Source organism: Hyla sarda, chromosome 4, assembly GCF_029499605.1.
Source record: "Hyla sarda isolate aHylSar1 chromosome 4, aHylSar1.hap1, whole genome shotgun sequence".
In the NCBI taxonomy this organism is placed as follows: Eukaryota; Metazoa; Chordata; class Amphibia; order Anura; family Hylidae; genus Hyla; species Hyla sarda.
Genome location: NC_079192.1, coordinates 16,108,133 through 16,130,539, shown reverse-complemented (window position 1 = coordinate 16,130,539; position 22,407 = coordinate 16,108,133). Strand labels below are relative to the sequence as shown.

General features: G+C 43.1%; 1 protein-coding gene across 1 annotated transcript; it reads right to left on the bottom strand.

The window, feature by feature from the left end:
- Positions 1 to 155: 155 nt before the first annotated feature.
- LOC130367277 (extracellular calcium-sensing receptor-like) lies at positions 156 to 18,542 on the bottom strand. Its single transcript, XM_056569683.1, has 8 exons — positions 18,441 to 18,542; positions 16,469 to 16,488; positions 16,205 to 16,426; positions 13,199 to 13,490; positions 10,009 to 10,812; positions 3,277 to 3,504; positions 1,199 to 1,322; positions 156 to 1,123 (listed from the first exon to the last, which is right to left on the bottom strand). The coding sequence occupies exons 1-8, from the start codon at positions 18,540 to 18,542 to the stop codon at positions 156 to 158; spliced, it is 2,760 nt and encodes a 919-aa protein (XP_056425658.1).
- Between the last annotated feature and the right edge of the window lie 3,865 nt (positions 18,543 to 22,407).

The following is a 22,407-nucleotide window of genomic DNA, read 5'->3' as shown; positions in this document are numbered from 1 at the left end:
TCAGTGGCCAGAAACACAGCAATCAGACACTTAAGGAATACGTTTTAAAGTTGTGATTAAAGAGCAATTAAAATTCTGCATGTATGGATATATTAAGGACACTCACTCAATAAGACAAGGATTAAGTTGAGTGTAAATATTAAAATGCAACTTTTTTATTTCTGTAAATAGTATGAAAAATCTGCAGACACGTTACATCGTTCTCCCTGTTCTATAGGAGATTTTTTGATTTTCCCCATTAGATATTCTCTGGAGTTCATCTCTGGCCTGAATAACACTATGAAAATTTTAGGAATAAACATGCAGGCCACCAATGCCCAACTGGATGACTGGATAGCAAATATCTCCATTGCTACGGTGTACTTCCCGCTGGCACTCAAATAGGCTGGAATGAACGATATCCAGACGCTGAGGAAGGCCAGCATGCTTAAGGTTATGTACTTGGCCTCATTGAAGCTGTCGGGAAGTCTCCTGGCCAAGAAAGCTACAACGAAGCTAATGGTCGCCAGAAGGCCCAGATATCCCAACATGCACCAAAAGGCGGCGACTGAACCTTCGTTGCACTGAACAATGATGACTCCAGGCTTTGCGTTTACATTCTGTTCTGGAAAGGGGGGTGAAAGAGCCATCCAAAGAACACACAAGGTGAACTGTAAGAAGGTGCAGAGCGTGATAATTGTGTAGGACACCCAAGGACTAGTTAATTTTTTTAATCCACTTCCGGGCTTAGTTGCCATGAAAGCAAAAACCACCATGGTAGTTTTGGCTAAAATGCAAGACACACAAAAAGAAAAAGCCAAACCGAAGGTAGCCTGGCGTAGAAAACACTTCTCTGGTACGGGGTATCCAATGAAGGTCAAAGAACAAAGGAAGCAAAGACAAAGAGACCCTAGAAGAAGACAACTCACTGAGAAGTTATTGGCTCTTACTACAGGGGTCTTCTTGAAATAGAAAAAAAGTCCAAAAATACCGGCAGGAACACTCGACGAGAAGATGGTGGTGGCTGCCAAAACGGCTCCAAGAGTCTCTTCATAGGAGAGGAATTCTCTCTCTTTTTGAGAACATTTATCTTTTTGGCCACTAGGCCACTGATCCCACGGACACTTCATGCAGGCCAGCGAATCTGGGATACAATGTCATATATATAAGAAACAGCCGATCTATTTGAGGAGGTGGGCACTACAGTCACATATCTTACCTGTTTGGTTGGAAATCTCTCCTTGGGGGCAGGTGACACATTCGAAGCAACATATGGGTTGTCCTCTTCTGAAGACTTGCCTGAAGCCGGGAAGACAGCTCTGGCTGCACACAGAAGGGGGCACCTTAATAACAATGCATGAAAAATACATCTATAATTAAAGTTTACATTAAGCTGGGCCAACTTTCTCCATTTCTGTACTGTCCATTCATATATTTGTACATTGTGGTCAGATCTCCCTAAGACGTCTTTTCTCCAAACTAAATAACCCCAAGTGATAACCTGTCTTGTAATCCCCCCATACCATTATTATCTTTGCTGCCCTCCTCTGTACCCTCTCCAGTTCTGCCATGTCCTTATATACACTTATTCTGATATAGATTAAAAATTGGACACAATACTCCATATGTGGTCTGACTAGTGATTTATACAGAGGTAACTATATCCCTGTCAAAAGCCTCTATGCCTCTCTTGATACATTCCATGACTTTGTTAGCCTTTGCAGCCACTGCCTGGCACTGATCACTAAAGTACAGTTTACTGTCCACCAGTTACCCACTTAAAGGGGTACTCCGCTTCCCAGCGTTTGGAACAACCTGTTCCGAACACTGGAGCTGGCATCGGGAGCGCGTGATGTCATATCCCCGCCCCATCATGATGTCAAACTCCGCCCCATCAATGCAAGTCTATGGGAGGGGGCGTGACAGCCGTCACGCCCCCTCCCATAGGCTTGCATTGAGGGGGTGGGGCTATGACATCATGAGCTCCCGGCACCGGCTCCAGCGTTCCAAATGCTGAGCAGCGGAGTACCTCTTTAATATCTTTTTTTTAGCAGATCATTGTACATTTGGTTTTTACAGCCCAAGTGCATAACTTTTCATTTATCCAGGTTAAACTTTATTTGCCATGTCTGTGCCCAAGCCTCCAGCTGCCCCAGATCCCTCTGTAATATTATGTTATCCTCCTCTGTGGTGATCACCCTACCCAGTTTAGTGTCATCTGCAAATATAGAAATTCTACTCTGTAATCCTTCTACAAAGTCATTAATAAATGTATTGAAAATAAGTGGACCCAATACTAATCCCTGTGGTCCCCATTAGTAACTGTCATCCAACTAGAGTAAGTTCTATTGATCCCCTTCCTCTGCCTCCTGTCACTGAGCCAGTTGATAACTCATTTACATATATCCTCCCTTAGTCCAATTTTTTGTTGGGTTAAACAGGTGAGATTTTCTGGAGACTGTACTTTGTTCCTTCCCTTGTCCTCTGACATTGGCTTTTTCTGTGTAAATACAATAAAGAAAAAGGCATTTAGTAGATTGACCTCTTTCTCATCCTCCTCCACCATAAGGCTAAATTTGCACACAGGTTTTTTTCTGGCGTTTTTTGGAAAACTGACACTGCATTTTTTGTCAGAAGTGGAACCAGTAGGAAGGAAAGGTATAAGTTCGTCTTTTATATTCACCATTCCTTTAGAATACACTTCTAGCTTTGGTAAAAAAATTGCAGTGGCAGTTTTCCCAAAAAAATTCCAGGAAAAAACCTGTGTGGAAACCTAGCCTTAAACCTAGATTAGTTCCTAAGTGGCTAACATTTTCATTTTTAAGTTTCTTATTATTTATGCAGGCAGAGATTATTTTTGGGCTCTTTTTACTTTCTATGGCAATTGTTCTCTCTGTTGCAATTATTGCTAATTTTATTTGTTTTTTTTAACCAAATTTACTCCTAAAGTTTTATGTTTTTGTAGCCCCGTCAGTGGACATCCTCTTATAGAGTAAATACGGTAAAAACTTGTGGTTACTATTACCAAGATGACCCTCTACCCCTACATCAGATACTATGTCTGACCTACTGGTTAGTATAAGGTCCCCCCCCCACCCCCCTCTTTTAAGATTCGGCACTAGTCAAGATTTTGATTGACACAGACTAACATACTCAAAACGTAGCATGTTGGGGAACCAATAAAATACAGCTTTGATTAGATTCGGAGTCTCCATTTGGAGCTTTGACCTTGGACTTTATTTGGTATCTATAAATCTATGTAAACTTAAAGTTTTATGTATAAAAGAGAAAACTGACTTGACCATCGTTGGAGGTCCACATATCAACACCGGGGTCAATACTGGAAATGTTTCCTTCAGGCAGTGTTGTATCATATCTCCCAACCTTGACGTGTTGAATGATCCCTTTCTCATCGGTTCGCCAGTAAACAATGTCATAAACTGCAGGTGGGTCGCCATTTTCATTAAAGAATATTTCACTTCCGCTGGTTAGTCTTACCCGTACAGCCTGGATGTAGTGAGACAGCTGGAACGGTAACAGAGTTATTTAAAGGGGTATTCCAGGTTTATGCATCTTATCCCCTATCCAAAGGATAAGGGATAAGATGTATGATCGCAGGGGTCCCGCCGCTGGGGACCCCCGCAATCTCAGTGCAGCCCCTGGCATTCCCTCCGAGATGGGGAGGTGACATCACGGCCATGCCCCCTAGTGACGTCACACCATGCCCCCCCATTCATATCAATGGGAGGGGGCGTGACGGCCATCACGCCCCCTCCCATAGACATGAATGGAGGAGGTGTGGTGTGACGTCACTAGGAGCGTGGCCGTGACATTCCCTTCTCGGAGGCAGTGCCCGGAACAGAATGCCGGGGGCTGCACTGAGATCATGGGGGTCCCCAGTGGTGGGACCCCTACGATCATACATCTTATCTTCTATCCTTTGAATAGGGGATAAGATGTATAAACCCGGAATACCACTTTAAATGGTGATGTTACCAAATCGTCCACTATCTGTAGTGCAAAGATAACAACATCGCTTGAACAATCCCAATAACCATTCCATCTGACATGCAGAAGTTGCAGTCACCCCTATCCACGGGCTCCTGATGGGGGCCCAGATCTTACACAGAAGACAATAACAGTGGGGGCTCTGTCATGTGGTATTGTGGCTGAAGGGCTTTGAACAACACTTTTGAACCCATCATGGACCATAATGGGCATAAAATCTGTGTATGGTGGATCTACTAGATCTCTTGTCACATTTACAAACTTAGAGTTCATGTATGAAATGAAGACTCTACAAACGTTTAAAGAAGCACTCTGGGTTTGAGTTTGTTTTTTAGTTTTTTTGCCCATATCATGGAAACTTACCATTACTAGTCCTTCAGGGCAATGCTGTGTGTTTCATTATTGTAACATGTGATCCCAGTCTGACCCACAGAAAGGTACAAGGTCTAATGTGTCAGAGGAAGTGGTCAGTCCTGGGTCAGTTGACTTTTTATTTATTTATATAGCGCCTACAGATTCCGCAGCGCTTACAATTATGGGGTACAAACAAAGACAAGTATCAGATATAAAATTACACAATAACTATTCAAACAAGAGGTGTGGGGATATGTTGGGGATATGTTGGGGATATGTTGGGGACATGTTGGGGACATGTTGGGGACATGTTGGGGATATGTTGAGGATATGTTGAGGATATGTTGAGGATATGTTGAGGCCAATTAGAGACTGTTGTAGGCCTGTCTGAAGAGATGTGTTTTAAGCCACGTTTGAAACTATGGATGTTGTTGTTGAGTCTGAGGGATTGAGGGATAGCATTCCAGAGAACCAGTGCAGCACAAGTGAAGTCTTGGAGACGGGAGTGAGAAGTTCGGATTATAGAAGATGTTAGTGTGAGATCATTAGCAGATCGGAGAGAATGTGTAGGATGGTAGACGGAGATGAGAGAGGAGATGTAGGGAGGTGCAGCATTGTGGAGAGCTTTGTGTGTGAGACTGAGGATTTTGTACTGTATTCTGGACTGAATTGGTAACCAGTGTAGTGACTGGCACAGGGAGCAGTCGTCGGTGTAGCGGCTGGGGAGGAAGATGAGTCTGGCTGCGGCATTAAGGATGGACTGGAGAGGAGAGAGTTTGGAGAAAGGAAGGCCTATTAGTAAAAAGTTACAGTAGTCGAGGGGGGAGTGAATCAAAGCAATAATGAGAGTTTTAGCAGTCTCAGTAGTGAGAAACAGGCGGATTCTTGAAATGTTTTTGAGATGCAGGTGACAAGAACGTGAAAGAGACTGAATATGGGGAGTGAAAGACAGATAACAGTCAAGTATAACTCCAAGACAGCGAGCCTGCTGCCCAGGAGTTATGGTAGTACCACATACCGAGATGGAAATGTCAGGGTTAGGTACAGTATCAGTTGATGGAGAAAAGACAAGAAGTTCTGTTTTAGAAAGATTTAGTTTCAAATATAAAGAGGACATGATGTCTGAGATGGCAGAGAGACAGTCACTGGTATTCTGTAGGAGTGCAGGGGTGATGTTGGTGGAGGAGGTATAGAGTTGGGTGTCATCAGCGTAGAGGTGGTACTGGAAACCAAATCTACTGATTGTTTTTCCAATGGGGGATGTGTAGAGTGAAAAGAGTAGAGGACCCAGGACCGATCCCTGGGGAACCCCGACAGCAAGGGGAAGAGAAGAAGAAGTAGAGCCAGAAAACGAGACGCTAAAGAAGCGGCCAGAGAGATAGGAGGAAAACCAGGCGACAGCAGAGTCCTTGAGACCGATGGAGCTGAGACTACTGAGGAGGAGTTGGTGATCCACAGTGTCAAAAGCCGCAGACAGGTCCAAGAGAATCAGTAAAGAGAAATTGCCATTTGATTTGGCCGTCAGAAGATCGTTAGTGACTTTGGTTAGGGCCGTTTCTGTGGAGTGAAGGGAGCGGAAATCAGACTGTAAGGGGTCAAGGAGAGTTCTCGGAGAGATAGCGGATAAGGCGGGAGTAGACCAAGCGTTCCAGGAGTTTTGAGATAAAGGGGAGATTTGAGATGGGTCGATAGTTGGCTGCACAGGACGGGTCCAGAGATGGTTTTTTCAATAGTGGGGTTATGATAGAGTGTTTGAAGGAGGAGGGAAAGACCCCAGAAGAGAGGGAGAGGTTAAAGATTTTAGTTAGGTGACAGCTGATAGCAGGAGAGAGAGACTGGATGAGGTGTGAAGGCATGGGGTCACTAGAGCAGGTAGTGGGGCGGGCGGAGGAGAGGAACCTGGAAACCTCATCCTCCGTTACAGGCTCAAAAACTGAGAGTGATGAAGAGGAGATGTGGCTGGGAATTGGATCAAAACTTTTAGGGGACTGGGAGAGGATTTCATCACGAATGTCATCGATTTTAGTTTTGAAGTCTTTGGCCAGGTCTTCAGTGCAGAGATCAGTGATTGGGGTCTGTACTTTAGGCCGAAGGAAAGAGCTGAACGTGTCAAAAAGGTGTTTTGGGTTGTGAGACAGAGAGGAGATGAGGGAGGTAAAATATGTTTGTTTGGCGAGATGAAGAGCGGAGTAATAGGATTTAAGCATGAATTTATAGTGCAGATAGTCTGAAGAAGTCTTAATTTTCCTCCACAGACGTTCAGCACACCTAGAGCATCGCCTGAGAAAGCGGGTTGTTAGCGTGTGCCAGGGTTGCTGCCGTCTGTGTCGGGAGGTTCGTGTTTTAGAGGGTGCCATTTGATCCAGGGTAGACTTTAGGGTGTCATGGTAATGTTTGGCTGCTAGATTAGGGCAGGAGAGAGAAGAGATTGGTGATAGTGAAGATTGTAGAATGTCTATAAATTGACTAGTGTTTATGGCACGCAGGTTTCTGTAAGTGTACAAGGTTGGAGTGTCTGGAAGAGGATAGGAGTTACTGATAGAGAAAGAGAGAAGGTTGTGGTCAGAGAGCTCAAAAGGAGAATTAGTGAATTTAGAGACAGAGCAAAGTCTAGAGAAGATCAAGTCCAGTGTATTCCCATCCTTGTGTGTGGGAGAGTCAGTAAACTGTGAAAGGGCAAAGGAGGAGGTTAGAGACAGAAGCTGAGAGGCAGAAGAGGAGATTGGGGTATCAATGGGGATATTAAAATCACCCATGATGAGTGTAGGTGTTTCTGAGGAAAGAAAGTGAGGGAGCCAGGTGGCAAAATGATCCAGGAACATTTGGGGAGAACCAGGAGAACGATAGATGACCGCCACTCTGAGAGACAATGGGCAGAAGAGCCTGAGGGTGTGGACCTCAAAAGAGGGAAATGTGAGTGAGGGTAATGGGGGGGATGACTTGAAAAGTGCATTGTGGGGCTAGAAGCACCCCAACTCCTCCACCATGCCTGGTGTCAGATCTAGGGGTATGGGAAAAGTGAAGGTCACCATAAGATAAAGCAGCGAGAGAAGCAGTGTCAGAAGGTTGTATCCATGTTTCTGTGAGAGCAAGCAGATTAAGAGAGTTAGTGAGAAATAAGTCATGAATCTGGGTGAGCTTATTGCACACAGATCGAGACTTTCTGTTAACTACTGGATGACATCAGCACCTATCGGGCTCTCTTGGCAGCTCCCTCTTCTCTGAGATCTTTATACTGCTGCTGCAATGACATTTGGTTATATAGTAGACACACATCTACCCACCAACTTTATCTACATACCTCTGCTGCTGCTGCTATCTCTGTGCGATCAGGATATATAGTAGTTATACACCTCTCCTCCAGCTCTATCTGTATACTGCCGCTAACTCTATGGAATCAGGATATATAGTAGTTATACACCTCCCCTAGCTCTATCTGTATACCTGTATAATGCTAGTATCTCTATGGGATCAATATATATATATATATATATATATATATATACAGGGTGGGCAATTTATATGGATACACCTTAATAAAATGGGAATGGTTGGTGATATTAACTTCCTGTTTGTGGCACATTAGTATATGTGAGGGAGGAAACTTTTCAAGATGGGTGGTGTTCATGGTGGACATTTTGAAGTCGTCCATTTTGAATCCAACTTTAGTTTTTTCAATAGGAAGAGGGTCATGTGACACATCAAACTTATTAGGAATTTCAGAAGAAAAACAATGATGTGCTTGGTTTTAACATAACTTTATTTTTTCATGAGTTATTTACAAGTTTCTGAGCACTTATAAAATGTGTTCAATGTGCTGCCCATTGTGTTGGATTGTCAATGCAACCCTCTTCTCCCACTCTTCACACACTGATAGCAACACCGCAGGAGAAATGCTAGCATAGGCTTCCAGTATCTGTATACACTGCTATATACTACTATATACACCGCAGGAGAAATGCTAGCAGGAGAAATGCTAGCCCCAAAGATAAAAGTCTAATGGAGTCACATCGGGAGACCTTGGGGGCCATTCAACTGGCCCACGATGACCAATCCACTTTCCAGAAAACTGTTCATCTAGGAATGCTCGGACCTGACACCCATAATGTGGTGGTCACCATCTTGCTGGAAAAACTCAGGGAGCGTGCAGCTTCAGTGCATAAAGAGGGAGACACATCATCATGTAGCAATTTCACATATCCAGTGGCCTTGAGGTTTCCATTGATGAAGAATGGCCCCACTATCTTTGTACCCCATATACCACACCATACCATCAATTTTTGTGTTCCAACAGTCTTGGAGGGATCTATCCAATGTGGGTTAGTGTCAAACCAATAGCGGTGGTTTTGTTTGTTAACTTCACCATTCACATAAAAGTTTCCTCATCACTGAACAAAATCTTCTGTGTAAACTGAGGGTCCTGTTCCAATTTTTGTTTTGCCCATTCTGCAGCACCTGTGCGGGCATTTCTCCTGCGGTGTTGCTATCAGTGTGTGAAGAGTGGGAGAAGACGGTTGCATTGACAATCCAACACAATGGGCAGCACATTGAACACATTTTATAAGTGCTCAGAAACTTGTAAATAACTCATGAAATAATAAAGTTATATTAAAACCAAGCACATCATTGTTTTTCTTGTGAAATTCCCAATAAGTTTGATGTGTCACCCTCTTCTTATTGAAAAACAAAAGTTGGATTAAAAATGGCCGACTTCAAAATGGCCACCATGGTCACCACCCATCTTGAAAAGTTTCCCCCCTCACATATACTGATGTGCCACAAACAGGAAGTTACTATCACCAACCATTCCCATTTTATTAAGGTGTATCCATATAAATGGCCCACCCTGTAAATATAGCAATTATATGCCCCGGCTCTAGCTCTATCTGTATATTGCTGCTATCTCTATAGGATCAGAATATATAGTAGTTATCCACCTCCTTTCCAGCTCTATCTGTATACGGCTTCTGCTATCTCTATGGGATCAGAATATATAGAGGTTATTCACCTCCCCTCCAGCTCTATCTGTATACTGCTGCTGCCATCTCTATGGGATCAGGATATTTAGTAGTTATAAACTGCCCCTCCAGCTCTTTCTGTATATAACTGCTGTTATGTCTATGGGATCAGGATATATTGTACACCTCTGCGTGAAAATTGAGACAAAAGGTAAATTTTTTGTACCGCAATTGTGCAAACCACAGAAGAAAATGTACCACTTTTATCAAGATTTTGAAAAATCACGGCAAAAACTGCTAAAATGCTGTAAAAATGTGTCAAAAATGCAGTAAATATTAAACCCACTCAACCCACCTATGAGTCTTATCAGTTCACCTAGCTAAACTCTAGCACCAGCAGCTTAATTATAGGACTAGGTGTAGTTATTAGACTCCACTCCCTTTCTCTGCAAAACCAGAGGATTCATAGGAAATTTAGGGAGCATTGTCAAGTTATTTTAGTATGGATTTGCATCTAAAATGGAGCCTAATCCTTGCCTGCCACATCAGGTAAAATAGGTAAGCACAAGGCATAGACAGGAACCTGTACATTATTCTCTAATAATAACCTATGCTGCACTATTCAAGAAAAAAAACAAAATTTCCCAGAGGGCTCCTTTAACTCATTTGAGTAACATTCCCATATCAAGCCTTTTAAAGGGAGTCTTACCTTCCAGGGTTTTAAGTTCTCAATCGTTCCACGGTCTTTATCGCCTCCTATGGTCTTATGATAAATATGAAAGTCATGTAAAGCTTCGGCTATAACATTAATGGCAGCATATAGGTTGTGTGCCCCTCGTAGGCTGGAGACATCACTGAAGCTATTGTAGATGCTCTTCAGATCTTCCTTTTCGGCACACATGTTTATAGAATAATTGAGTAACTCAGCCTCCATTTCCTTATTGAGAAGCTGACAGTCATAAACCCACGTATCTCCTGACCCCTGGAGGGGGTGGATATTATTGAGGTATTGTTGGAAATGGGGAATAACTGAGCTATGGAAGGAAAACCCAATGGACCCCGATAGTATTGAAGAATATTTACTATTTGACATTAATGCTGATGTAGACCAAGCTTCACTGGCTACAAAGATCTTCCCAGTGACATTCTTCTTCACCATTTCGTTCAGAAGAGGAACCATTTCAACATCTGTAGAGAAGACTACAACCACCTTGGCAGATGACTCTTGAATAACTTTTGTGAGGTGCGGAGCATTCTTATCCTGGCGGATGTTTAAGATGTATTCCAGGAAGGCAACGCAAGCTCCAGCCTTGAGAAGTTCTTGCTTAATGACTTGGATCCCCTGTAGACCATAATCTTCATCCAAGGCTATTAATCCAACCCAAGTCCATCCAAAATGCAACACCAGTTGTGCCAGACCCTTGGACTGAAAGGCATCGTTGGGGACAGTCCTGAAGAAGGAAGGAAATTGGGACCTGTCACTTAGAAGAGAGCTGGTGGAGTAGTGGCTGATCTACGATGAGAAACAAGAAGGTGTTCACAAAGGGAAGGAAACATTAATTCTAATCTGAATTATTAAAGGGGTACTCCACTGGCCAGCACTAAATGTTCTGAACCCTGTTTTCGCGCTGCAGGAGTCAGCCACGCCCCTCAACACAAGTCTATGGGCTTGCATTGAGGGGGAGTGCCCAACCCCCGCAGCGTGAAAACAGCGTGAAAAAAAATTTGAGGAATATTATAAAATTTCTTATTACAATTGATACACTGTGAAGGAACTAAAAATGACTTGTCTACATTGGAACTATTAGACTTGTCCTCCTGACATTTGGGGCTTATTTATGTGTAGGAGCTGGATGGAGAATCACTTAAAGGATCTGGTGGGGTAGTCTGACCCATTACGACCCATTGTAAAACCTGGGTGAATCCGGTTCCGACACCTGGCATAGAACAGAGGCTTATTAAAGGGAAGTTTCAGGTTCACTATAACAAGTCCTGCACTAGTATCCTTACTCAGTATAGTCAGTATATGCCTTGTGGTCCATACGAGTGTCCTCTCCCACCTTAGTCCACAATAGTACAGTCTTAGTCCTTAGCCCACAATGGAGATTCCGCAACAGCAGAGTGCCATTGATATCAATGGGATTCTGCTGTGCTGTGCACATGGCGCAATTTCTGCAGCAGAGTTCGCACTGAAATGCATAGCCTTCTATGAGAATGCATTTTCGAGTGACCATATCGCTGTCATGTTCTGCCGGCACTCCACTGTTGGGGCAATGTCCGCACAAAAATGTTCCGTGCAGACATTGCCTGTGTGAACATAGCCTAAGTGTACCCCTGGTTTTCACCCTTCATGCTGCTCCAGAATGCGAAAGCTGGACTTTAAGGGAGATATCAGATTGCTACCTCATGAATGGTCCAAGTTAAGTGGCAGCTGGGCAGAACACCTCAATGCCAAGTACCAAGGATACAGGCGGAGTGGGTGAGCTGAAGCCATAGATGGTAATAGGCCAGCAAACATAGTTCAATCTAGAACTATGTTTGTGTTTATATCAGAGCTTAGTAGTTCAGAAGCAGCCAGGTGGAATAAGCTTTCTTAGATTACTGAGTCATTGTCAACAGTGCAGGCCATACACAGGAGGACAGCGAGGTACAGGAGGATCAGGCAGAGATGGAGTCATGATAACAGGAATAAGTCTGGAAACAGGAACACAGGTGCCGGTGCACGGCAGACAGACATCTTCGTTACAGTAAAATACAATGTTGCTCAAGCACCAGAGAAAGGGTGGAGCAGGTTTATATTGGTGGTGTCTGGCAGGGATTTCAGAAGGGCAAAAATCTGGCACGTGGATGGCCTCTTCAGTGCAAAAAAGGGAGTCCGGAGCCTGCAGTAAGGAGGGAGAGCTGACTGCAGGAAATTTAAGCCACCTATACATTACTGCAGTGGCGGCTACTGCAAGAAAAAAATGGTATACATTATATATTAAATGGCATCCAAGAAATGGACACCGTAAGGGGATCTGCTCTTCATAGCAATTGCCCACTCTAACTAACCGAGGGAGTCTTTTGGGCTCTACCTAATGAAGTTCATACAACCCCTTTGAGCTTGGACAGGAAAAGCCGAATAGGGTGTTTAAAAACCGAAAGTTCATGGTGCTTACCATTGTCATGCACTGCATAGAGTCACAGCTCAGTGACTGGGTGGGTGCAAGGGACACGATGACCTTTCTAGCTTTTCAATACATGTACTACGGAAAAGGGACCAGTCACTGACCAGCAAAAATGGAAGCTTGAAACGTGTTGAGTTAGACCGTTTTTAACCCATTGTTGTGGATTTCTGAGATAAACAGAGATAGTAGATAAAGAAAGTTGGATTTTACCAGATAAACTGAGGGCATGTAAATCAGGGGGAAGAGCTAGAGGGTGTACAGAGGGGAAAGTTGACCTAACACCCTTCTTCCGCAGTATTTACTGTAGTAGGTGACAGCCCTAGTGGCTTCAGGTTAAAATGGTTGTAGATTTTGTCTACTTTCCTTAAGTACAGATTCCACAAGAAAAAGAACAAATTCGCTATATTCCTTTGAATGTATCATCGAAGTATTCGCCCACTGTGGGACGGCTTCTAGGAGACTCTTTTAGCCACTATACTAGGTCCCTAGAAACAGATTTGGATTAAAGTGACAGAAGAACCGTGTTTTTATTGGAAAATGTACATCTAAAAATTAGTACTAGATGACCATTTGTATGGAAATGATGCTGCAGCTGTTTATTCAGACTGGCTTCTATGTATAAGCATAAGACCACCACAACTCACCAGGAAGTCAGCTCAATATTTATTGTAGCATAGAAAGAATTGTAAACTATGAGACATTAATCCAAAAAAATGCATCATGACACTATACCTGTGGGTATCTGTACAGGCCAAGCATGTGAGCCATCAAAATAGAATAGGAGGATACTGAATGTCCAATGATGGCCGCCATTGATGGTCCTTCCTGGCATGAATAATTGGGGATCCCTCTATCCTGTCCTGTTAGAAGCATTTGTGTCCCATCCAGTTCTTGACGTAGACCAGCACATGAGTCATAGACCTGAAAGCCCAAGGTGGTATTCGGCAAGAGATTTGGACTTCTGTTAATTTCCTCAATAGCAAAGCGCAGGGCTTGGAACTGCTGTAACCCCTCAAAACGAAACCTGGAATAGATAAAAAGAGAGAGTCCGTAGCTAAAGAGCTGACTCAAAACTATAACCAAAAATACCTAGAACAAGAAATATGGATGACACTGACCCGTACTGATGTGCAGAAATATCTGATTTGTTAAAGTGGAAAACACAAGTCCATTGGGTACACAAGTTACTCTGTTTCAAGCGAACGCACTTCTGAAGAAGCGTGCCTGCACGAAACAGCTGTTACTAATTTGTTACGTTTGCTCATGCCGGCAGAGTAACATGTGTACTCCAATGGACTTGTAATTAGCAACAGCTGTTTCACGCAGGCACGTTTCTGAAGAAGTGTGTCTGCGTGAAACAGCTGTTGCTAATTTGTTTGTTTGCACATTCTGGCAAAGTAACCTGTGTACCCCGATGAACTTGTAGTTTGCACTTTAATAAATCGGATATTTTTACACATCAGTACGGGTGAGTGCCATCCATATTTCTTGTTCTTGGGACTTTATGGAACCTCGGTGCAGTGCAATTTCCATGTGGCCTTTCTTAGGGAGCCTTGGCTGTTTGCTCATGCTAGGGCTACTTCGATGCATGCTAAAGCTGGGAAGCTGTGCCAATCGTCTGCTTCTTTGAAGTATTAACCAAAAATAGTTCAGAACTGCTGGAAATATCCTTTACTGCTGTGGTAAAAGCCTTGGTGTTATAAAGGGATAATAAACCAATATAGGGTTCTAGTAATAGTAGACTACTGTTCAGAAGGCTTCTAACACACTGAGCTATCCATCTTCCAAGCCAAGAAGAGATGCTCCAGGTTCTACTTTAGTTAAAGGGGTACTCCCGTGGAAAACTTTTATTAAAATTTTTTTCAGATCAACTGGTGCCAGAAAGTTAAACAGATTTGTAAATTACTTCTATAAAAAAAAATCTTAATCCTTCCAGTACTTTTTATGGGCTGTATACTACAGAGGAAATGCTTTTCTTTTTGGATTTCCCTTCTGTCATGAGCACAGTGGTCTCTGCTGACCTCTGCTGTCCATTTTAGGAACTGTCCAGAACAGCATATGTGTTAGGATACGGCAGGCTGGATGTGGATCCTCTGTGTCAGCGAGGGATTGGCGTGGACCGTGTCGGTGGACCGGTTCTAGGTTGCTACTGGTATTCACCAGAGCCCGCCGCAAAGCGGGATGGTCTTGCTGCGGCGGTAGCAACCAGGTCGTATCCACCGGCAACGGCTCAACCTCGCTGACTGCTGAGAAGGCGTGGGACAGAAGGACTAGACAGAGGCGAGGTCAGACGTAGCAGAAGGTCGGGGCAGGAGGCAAGGTTCGTAGTCAATGGTGATAGCAGAAGGTCTGGAAACACAGTAATGGCAAACACAGAAAATGCTTTCTCTAGGCACAAGGGCAACAAGATCCGGCAAAGCAGGGAAGGGGAAGTGAGTTTATATGGACGTGGAGCAGGTGGAAGCTAATTAGACTGATTGGGCCAAGCACCAATCATTGGTGTACTGGCCCTTTAAATCTTAGAGAGCTGGCGCGCGCGCGCCCTAAGGGGCGGAGCAGCGCGCGCCAGGACGTGACAGCCGGGGACCGGGACAGGTGAGTAACTTGGGATGCGATTCGCGAGCGGGCGCGTCCCGCTATGCGAATCGCATCCCCGCCGGCAGTGTCAGTGCAGCGCTCCCGGTCAGCGGGTCTGACCGGGGCGCTGCAGAGAGGGGAATACCGCAAGCGCTCTGGGGAGGAGCAGGGACCCGGAGCGCTCGGCGTAACAATATGTTTGCTATGGGGATTTTCTCCTGCTCTAGACCATTCCTAAAAAGGACAGCAGAGGTCAGCAAAGAGAACTGTCATCATTACAGAAGGGAAATCCAAAAAGAAAAGCATTTCCTCTGTAGTATACAGCTCCTAAAAAGTACTGGAAGGATTAAGATTTTTAATAGAAGTAGTTTACAAATCTGTTTAACTTTCTGGCACCAGTTAATTTAAAAAAATAAAAAAGTTTTCCACGGGAGCACCCCTGTAATGGGTCAGGAAAGGACTTTTGTGGCCAAAAAGATCATAAAGAGACTACAACCAAAGAGCCCCAGCTGGAATTTCCTTTTCCTACTATGGCAGTTCCATCCAACCTAAGCCTGAAGATCCTGAAATCTCCAAGCTTGAAAGGAAAACGGTCACCTGTTCACCCACACTAAACCAATACACCGGGTTATAGTGCTGGTGAACAGTAGACTGATGCGGGGTCTCTGACTAATATACGTACCTGCAGTCCGGCGCCCGGTCCCTCTGAATATCGGCTTCTTTCTTCTGTGAATTGCACGCTGGAGGCGGGCCGCTGGCTGGATTTGAATATTCATGGTCACGTGAGAGCTCAGTAAGCACAGGCTCTCACGTGACCGGCGGCGAGCCCCCCTCCAGCGTGCAACTCACAGAAAAAAGAAGTTGATCTTCAAAGGGACCTGGCGCCAGACTGAAGGTATGTATATTAGTCAGAAACCCTGCATCGGTCTCCTGTTCACCCACACTATAACCGGTGTAATCGATTCTTTAGGGTTTTTGATCATTTCTTCACTTAGAAAGACTAACATAGTAACATAGTTCATAATAGGGATCGACCGATTATCGGTATGGCCGATATTATCGGCCGATAATCACGATTTTGGGCATTATCGGTATCGGCAATTACCTTACCAATAAGCCGATAATGCCCCGCCCCCCGAACCATGATTAGACAACACTCACATTATGCAGGGTCCTTGTTGAGGACTCATTGTGAAGTCAATCTCTGGATACTTTCTGTCAAAGTGGAGGGGAAGGATGGCCCCGATCAGCACGTTTCCACTCTCCCGGAGACCACTGAGGGTTAAGCCACTCAGTCTACACCCAGGCTGATCTGAATGAGAGGCTGGCATTACATAGGACAGGATCAGATGCCACAGAGTCCAGTAGACATGGAACACGAGTCTATTAGAAAAGACATAGTAAAATGTATTAAGACATTTCTACCCTAGAACAATGAGGTAAACCTAATAGGGTAAAAACAGATGATTTTAGTTCTTACCTGCCAGACAGTAATAAACATGTTTAGGAAGGATCTGTGCTTTTCTTGGGGGTGACTATGTTGTGATTCCAGTCTAACGCTGCTGATTTCTTTTTGTGAAATGGCTATTTCCTGTTGGAGTTACCTCCTTCCAACTACAAGTCCCAGGATTCCTTGTTTGTAAGTATAAGATCACTTTTCTCCTTCCTACACATGAGACACCCCACCCATTGAAGCACACATGAGCTGCCTTCCCTGCCGTACTGCGAACAATAGGCCACTGTTTTCTAACCAGGGTGTCGCCAGCTGTTGCAAAACTACAATTCCTTGCAGAATGATCTCCCTCCCACCCAGCGGTCGCTCAACTCATTGAAGCAGGCGGGCTCCTTTGAACACCTGACTAGTAATGCTATGTCTCAGGCCTCACTGCAACCTGGGAAAACCTGAATTGACCATCATTTTGTATGCTGTTAGTATAGTCAAATAAAACATATCCTGGAACACCCCTTTAAGATCATATATTAGGTTTACCTGCAGGTTTATGGAAAACCAGAGATCGCACACTAAGATATTCCCAAGGACAGTGCTAGATGACAAATGCAGCTCTGCTATTCTTAAACCATCTCTACTATGATCCAACGTCATCTGTACCTTGGCTCTTTTGTATATAAGAACATTGATGAGGGTCCTAAGGACCAAGGGAAGACTACTGATGTTTAGTCCTTGTGTAACCACAAGGTCCTACTGAATCTCCCAAAAAAGGCATCTCAGCTTGTTATCCTCTATCCTATGGGTAGAGGATAACAAGCTAATCAGGGGGGGATCCAAATTCTGGGACTCCTGCCGACCCCGAGAATGGGGGCATAATTGTTTTTGGAATGAATGGAGCGTACCCCGCCTGCACAGCCATCGCTCCAATTTCAACACAGTTGAAAATCTATATCTGTAGGGGAGGAGTCGGGAGGCATCTATACATATAAATGGTTGGCATGTGTATGGGGGCCTTTAAGGCAATGGGTCTCCCTTTGGCATGGGTCTTTGGGCATTGTCAGCCCATCCTCGATTCTCTTAATAATAATACTATTTTGTTTTAGAAAAATCTTTAAAATTAATTCACTTAACTATTTAACCTTCAATGCCATAAAAATCCCTTAATCTAACAGCAAAAGCTTCCACCCCCTCAGTGTCTATATATACCTCCATTGGGCTCAACATACTGGCCCTATTTAGACTTCTTAACTTACAGTTCTTTATGTACGGGAGTTAGGCAAGGAGGCAACAAGAGGTAGGTAGAGTGACTGGACAACAACTGTTTCGCAAAACGGTCATTGTCCAGTCCCTCTGCCTACCTCCTGTTGTCCATGCAGATCCTTCAATAAAAAGTATGTATGATTTTCAGTATTCAAGCGCTACGGCTGTCCGGGCATGCTGGGTGTTGTTGTTTTGCAACATCTGGAGGTCCGCAGGTTGTAGACCACTGTCCTATACTTTACATTGCACGGATCCCTCAACATACGATGGTTTCAACAAACGATGGTCCATTTGGAACGGATTACCATCGTATGTTGAGGGACGACTGTATAGAAATAACATAACATGATAATTATGAAAATATATTATCTTTTAGAAACAGTAATCAGTATCTCAGTGGGCCCAACACCTGTCCCGCAGGTCTGCCCGAGGAAGTCCGAATCCACAGGACGGCCTTTGGTGCTGGGACACCACATCAGTCTTTAGATTATTTCATTGGTAACGTGCCAGAGACATGACTTTGCGTTGACCTCAGATGACCACCCACAATGGTCTCCGTCTAATATCTTTAAGATATGAGGCACCCTCTTAGCTTTATGACAACATTCTCATCATCTAATATGAAATTCTACCAACACTATCCTGCGGGATTCTGAGACCCTCCACCGATGTGGTTGTCGTCCTTACCTCATCTCTACCTTCACGGTGAGGCTTCGCTCTTATCTCGGCACACTCAGCCTTTATAAGTACAATCGCAAGAATTCCCCAGTTGTCTCTGGCTTGTTCCATTTACGCCCAGTGAATCCCAGCTGGTGTTAGAATATTGTATGGATATTTATAACATTATTAATGCACTTAAGAAGAATTCCCTGGTGGGCTAGTGTAACCAGAACGGCAGAACTATGGCTTACAATGCATTCAGAAAGTTTCCTTTTTTTTACATTTTGTTATGTTTCGGCCTTGTGCGTTTCGGCCTTGTGCTGTTTTCATCTTTTTCCAAAAAATTTAAATTCAGACAGGGGCAGGCTGCAGCAGCAAACGCTCTGAGGGGTCACACAGACCCACAGAGCAGTGCTGGTGTAGAACAGCCCTGTCCTGCTAACTGTCCCTGCCTGCTCTACTGCTCACCCTCACTCACCAACGATGCCCGCACAGTGAACACAGCCGCCGCTGCTCTGCCGCTGCTCCACTGCTGCTCCGTCGATCTCGCTCCGATAACCGCCGGTAAGCGCCGCAGCCACCGCAGAACACCTTCCCCGCTCTGTGCCCGGACTCGAGTGAGCGGCCAGAGCGGAGGGAGGAGATATTCAAACGACGCAGAGCGCTGCGATTGGCCGAATCCATCCGGACCGGCCATTCGCCGCGATTGGAGGGGTATTGGCAACTCTGCCACCTCCCTCCTTTACTGAATGATGATTGGAGCTGTCTCGGACAGCTGCAATCATAATTTTTTTCTGCATGCACGGCTCCCCAGTGCTGTAATGCCCCGCGATCGCCGTGAATGGACTGTATGAATGTACTATCCAATCACGGCGATCGCCGTTACAGTAGGGGGTTAAGTCCCCCCTAGGCATCGTGTGAAGATGGCTGCTGTTAGTAAACAGCAGTCATCTTCACCCGATCTCACTGTCGGGTGACGCTGTGGCTTAAAACAGCTTGGACATAAATGTACGTCCTTGTGCGTTAAGTACCACCTCACAAGGACGTACATTTATGGCGCTCGTCGTTAAGGGGTTAAATCTCGTGCATGCACTGTAAGTAATTCACACAGACACACACATGGTCAGTGGTAAAGTACTTCTGAACTTTATTATGCGGTCCCCTTGGTTATATCACCTCTGTAATTAGCATAAGTTCTCACCCCCTACTATGTCTTTCCTGAAAAGTTTGGCGGGCTTCTTTGTTCAGAGGCTCCACACGATGGGGGGTGAGACAGGAAGGAGCAAAATAGCATTAGGGGGAGGGGTGGCTCCTAAATAAACATTTTACATATAAACATACATAAGCATATATACAAGTATATATATAGACATAGATACATCTATTAGGCTGGGTTCACACTACGTTTTGTACTTTCGGTTCCCATATACGGCTTAATCACGGCGCCCGCACTCAGCCGTATTAGGGAACCGCATTTAATGCATGTCTATAAGCCGACCGGAGTGAACCGCAGCCTCCGACCAGCTGCGTTTTCGGCCGTATGCGGTTTCCCGACTGCAGGCAAAACGTGGTCGAATGCGTTTTTGCCTACGGTTGGGAAACCGCATGCGGCCGAAAACGCAGCTGACCGGAGGCTGCAGTTCACTCCGGTCGGCTCATAGACATGCATTAAATACGGTTCCCGAATATGGCTGAGTGCGGGCGCCGCGATTAAGCCCCGCCCCCCTCCTCCCAGCCGTATACGGGAACCGAAAGTACAAAACATAGTGTGAACCCAGCCTAACACAGGTTCTCCGGCATGGTCTGCTTCTCCAGGGATGTTCTCCTCTGTCTGACTGCGGGAGGGGTGGATTGTACCTGCAGCCATTGTCTTACTTGGTAATGATTCTTTCTTTACATCCAACACTTTTTTCTCATCTGTGCTTCTTGCTGCACTGAGACTGACAACTTTCTGAACATTTCTTTCTTCCAAATAAACTTTTGGATGTTCTTCCATGGATTGTGATTGTTTGGGTGGCCCCACCCTGGGCTTTCTACAGACATCAGGAGAGCTAAACAGACACAACCTCTCAGCTAGGAGGAAGTATTATAGTAGATATATCCTTGTATATAGGAGCAGTATTATAGTAAATATATCCTTGTATATAGGAGCAGTATTATAGTAGTTATATTCTTGTATATAGGAGGCAGTATTATAGTAGTTATATTCTTGTATATAGGAGCAGTATTATAGTAGTTATATTCTTGTATATAGGAGCAGTATTATAGTAGTTATATTCTTGTATATAGGGGCAGTATTATAGTAGTTATATTCTTGTATATAGGAGCAGTATTATAGTAGTTATATTCTTGTATATAGGAGCAGTATTATAGTAGTTATATTCTTGTATATAGGGGGCAGTATTATAGTAGTTATATTCTTGTATATAGGAGGCAGTATTATAGTAGATATATCCTTGTATATAGGAGCAGTATTATAGTAGTTATATTCTTGTATATAGGAGCAGTATTATAGTAGTTATATTCTTGTATATAGGAGGCAGTATTATAGTAGTTATATTCTTGTATATAGGAGGCAGTATTATAGTAGTTATATTCTTGTATATAGGAGCAGTATTATAGTAGTTATATTCTTGTATATAGGAGCAGTATTATAGTAGTTATATTCTTACATATAGGAGTATTATAGTAGTTATATTCTTGTATATAGGAGCAGTATTATAGTAGTTATATTCTTGTATATAGGAGGCAGTATTATAGTGGTTATATTCTTGTATATAGGAGGCAGTATTATAGTAGTTATATTATTGTATATAGGAGCAGTATTATAGTAGTATATCCTTGTATATAGGAGCAGTATTATAGTAGTTATATTCTTGTATATAGGAGCAGTATTATAGTAGATATATCCTTGTATATAGGAGCAGTATTATAGTAGATATATCCTTGTATATAGGAGCAGTATTATAGTAGTTATATTCTTGTATATAGGAGCAGTATTATAGTAGTTATATTCTTACATATAGGAGTATTATAGTAGTTATATTCTTGTATATAGGAGCAGTATTATAGTAGTTATATTCTTACATATAGGAGTATTATAGTAGTTATATTCTTGTATATAGGAGCAGTATTATAGTAGTTATATTCTTGTATATAGGAGGCAGTATTATAGTGGTTATATTCTTGTATATAGGAGGCAGTATTATAGTAGTTATATTCTTGTATATAGGAGCAGTATTATAGTAGTATATCCTTGTATATAGGAGAAGTATTATAGTAGTTATAGTCTTGTATATAGGAGCAGTATTATAGTAGTCATATTCTTGTATATAGGAGCAGTATTATAGTAGTCGTATTCTTGTATATAGGAGCAGTATTATAGTAGTTATATTCTTGCATATAGGAGCAGTATTATAGTAGTTATATTCTTGTATATAGGGGGCAGTATTATAGTAGTTATATTCTTGTATATAGGAACAGTATTATAGTAGTATATCCTTGTATATAGGAGCAGTATTATAGTAGTTATATTCCTGTATATAGGAGCAGTATTATAGTAGATATATCCTTGTATATAGGAGCAGTATTATAGTAGATATATCCTTGTATATAGGAGCAGTATTATAGTAGTTATATTCTTGTATATAGGAGCAGTATTATAGTAGTTATATTCTTACATATAGGAGTATTATAGTAGTTATATTCTTGTATATAGGAGCAGTATTATAGTAGTTATATTCTTACATATAGGAGTATTATAGTAGTTATATTCTTGTATATAGGAGCAGTATTATAGTAGTTATATTCTTGTATATAGGAGGCAGTATTATAGTGGTTATATTCTTGTATATAGGAGGCAGTATTATAGTAGTTATATTCTTGTATATAGGAGCAGTATTATAGTAGTATATCCTTGTATATAGGAGCAGTATTATAGTAGTTATAGTCTTGTATATAGGAGCAGTATTATAGTAGTCATATTCTTGTATAT

Excerpts from the sequence above, each read along its gene's own strand:
- LOC130367277 (XM_056569683.1), bottom strand. The coding sequence starts at position 18,542 with ATGGAACAAGCCAGAGACAACTGGGGAATTCTTGCGATTGTACTTATA. Across the intron at positions 16,489-18,440 it reads ACCGTGAAGGTAGAGATGAG|GTTTACCTCATTGTTCTAGG; the intron begins GTAAGGACGACA and ends TTACCCTATTAG. Across the intron at positions 1,124-1,198 it reads AGAGATTTCCAACCAAACAG|ATTCGCTGGCCTGCATGAAG; the intron begins GTAAGATATGTG and ends ATTGTATCCCAG.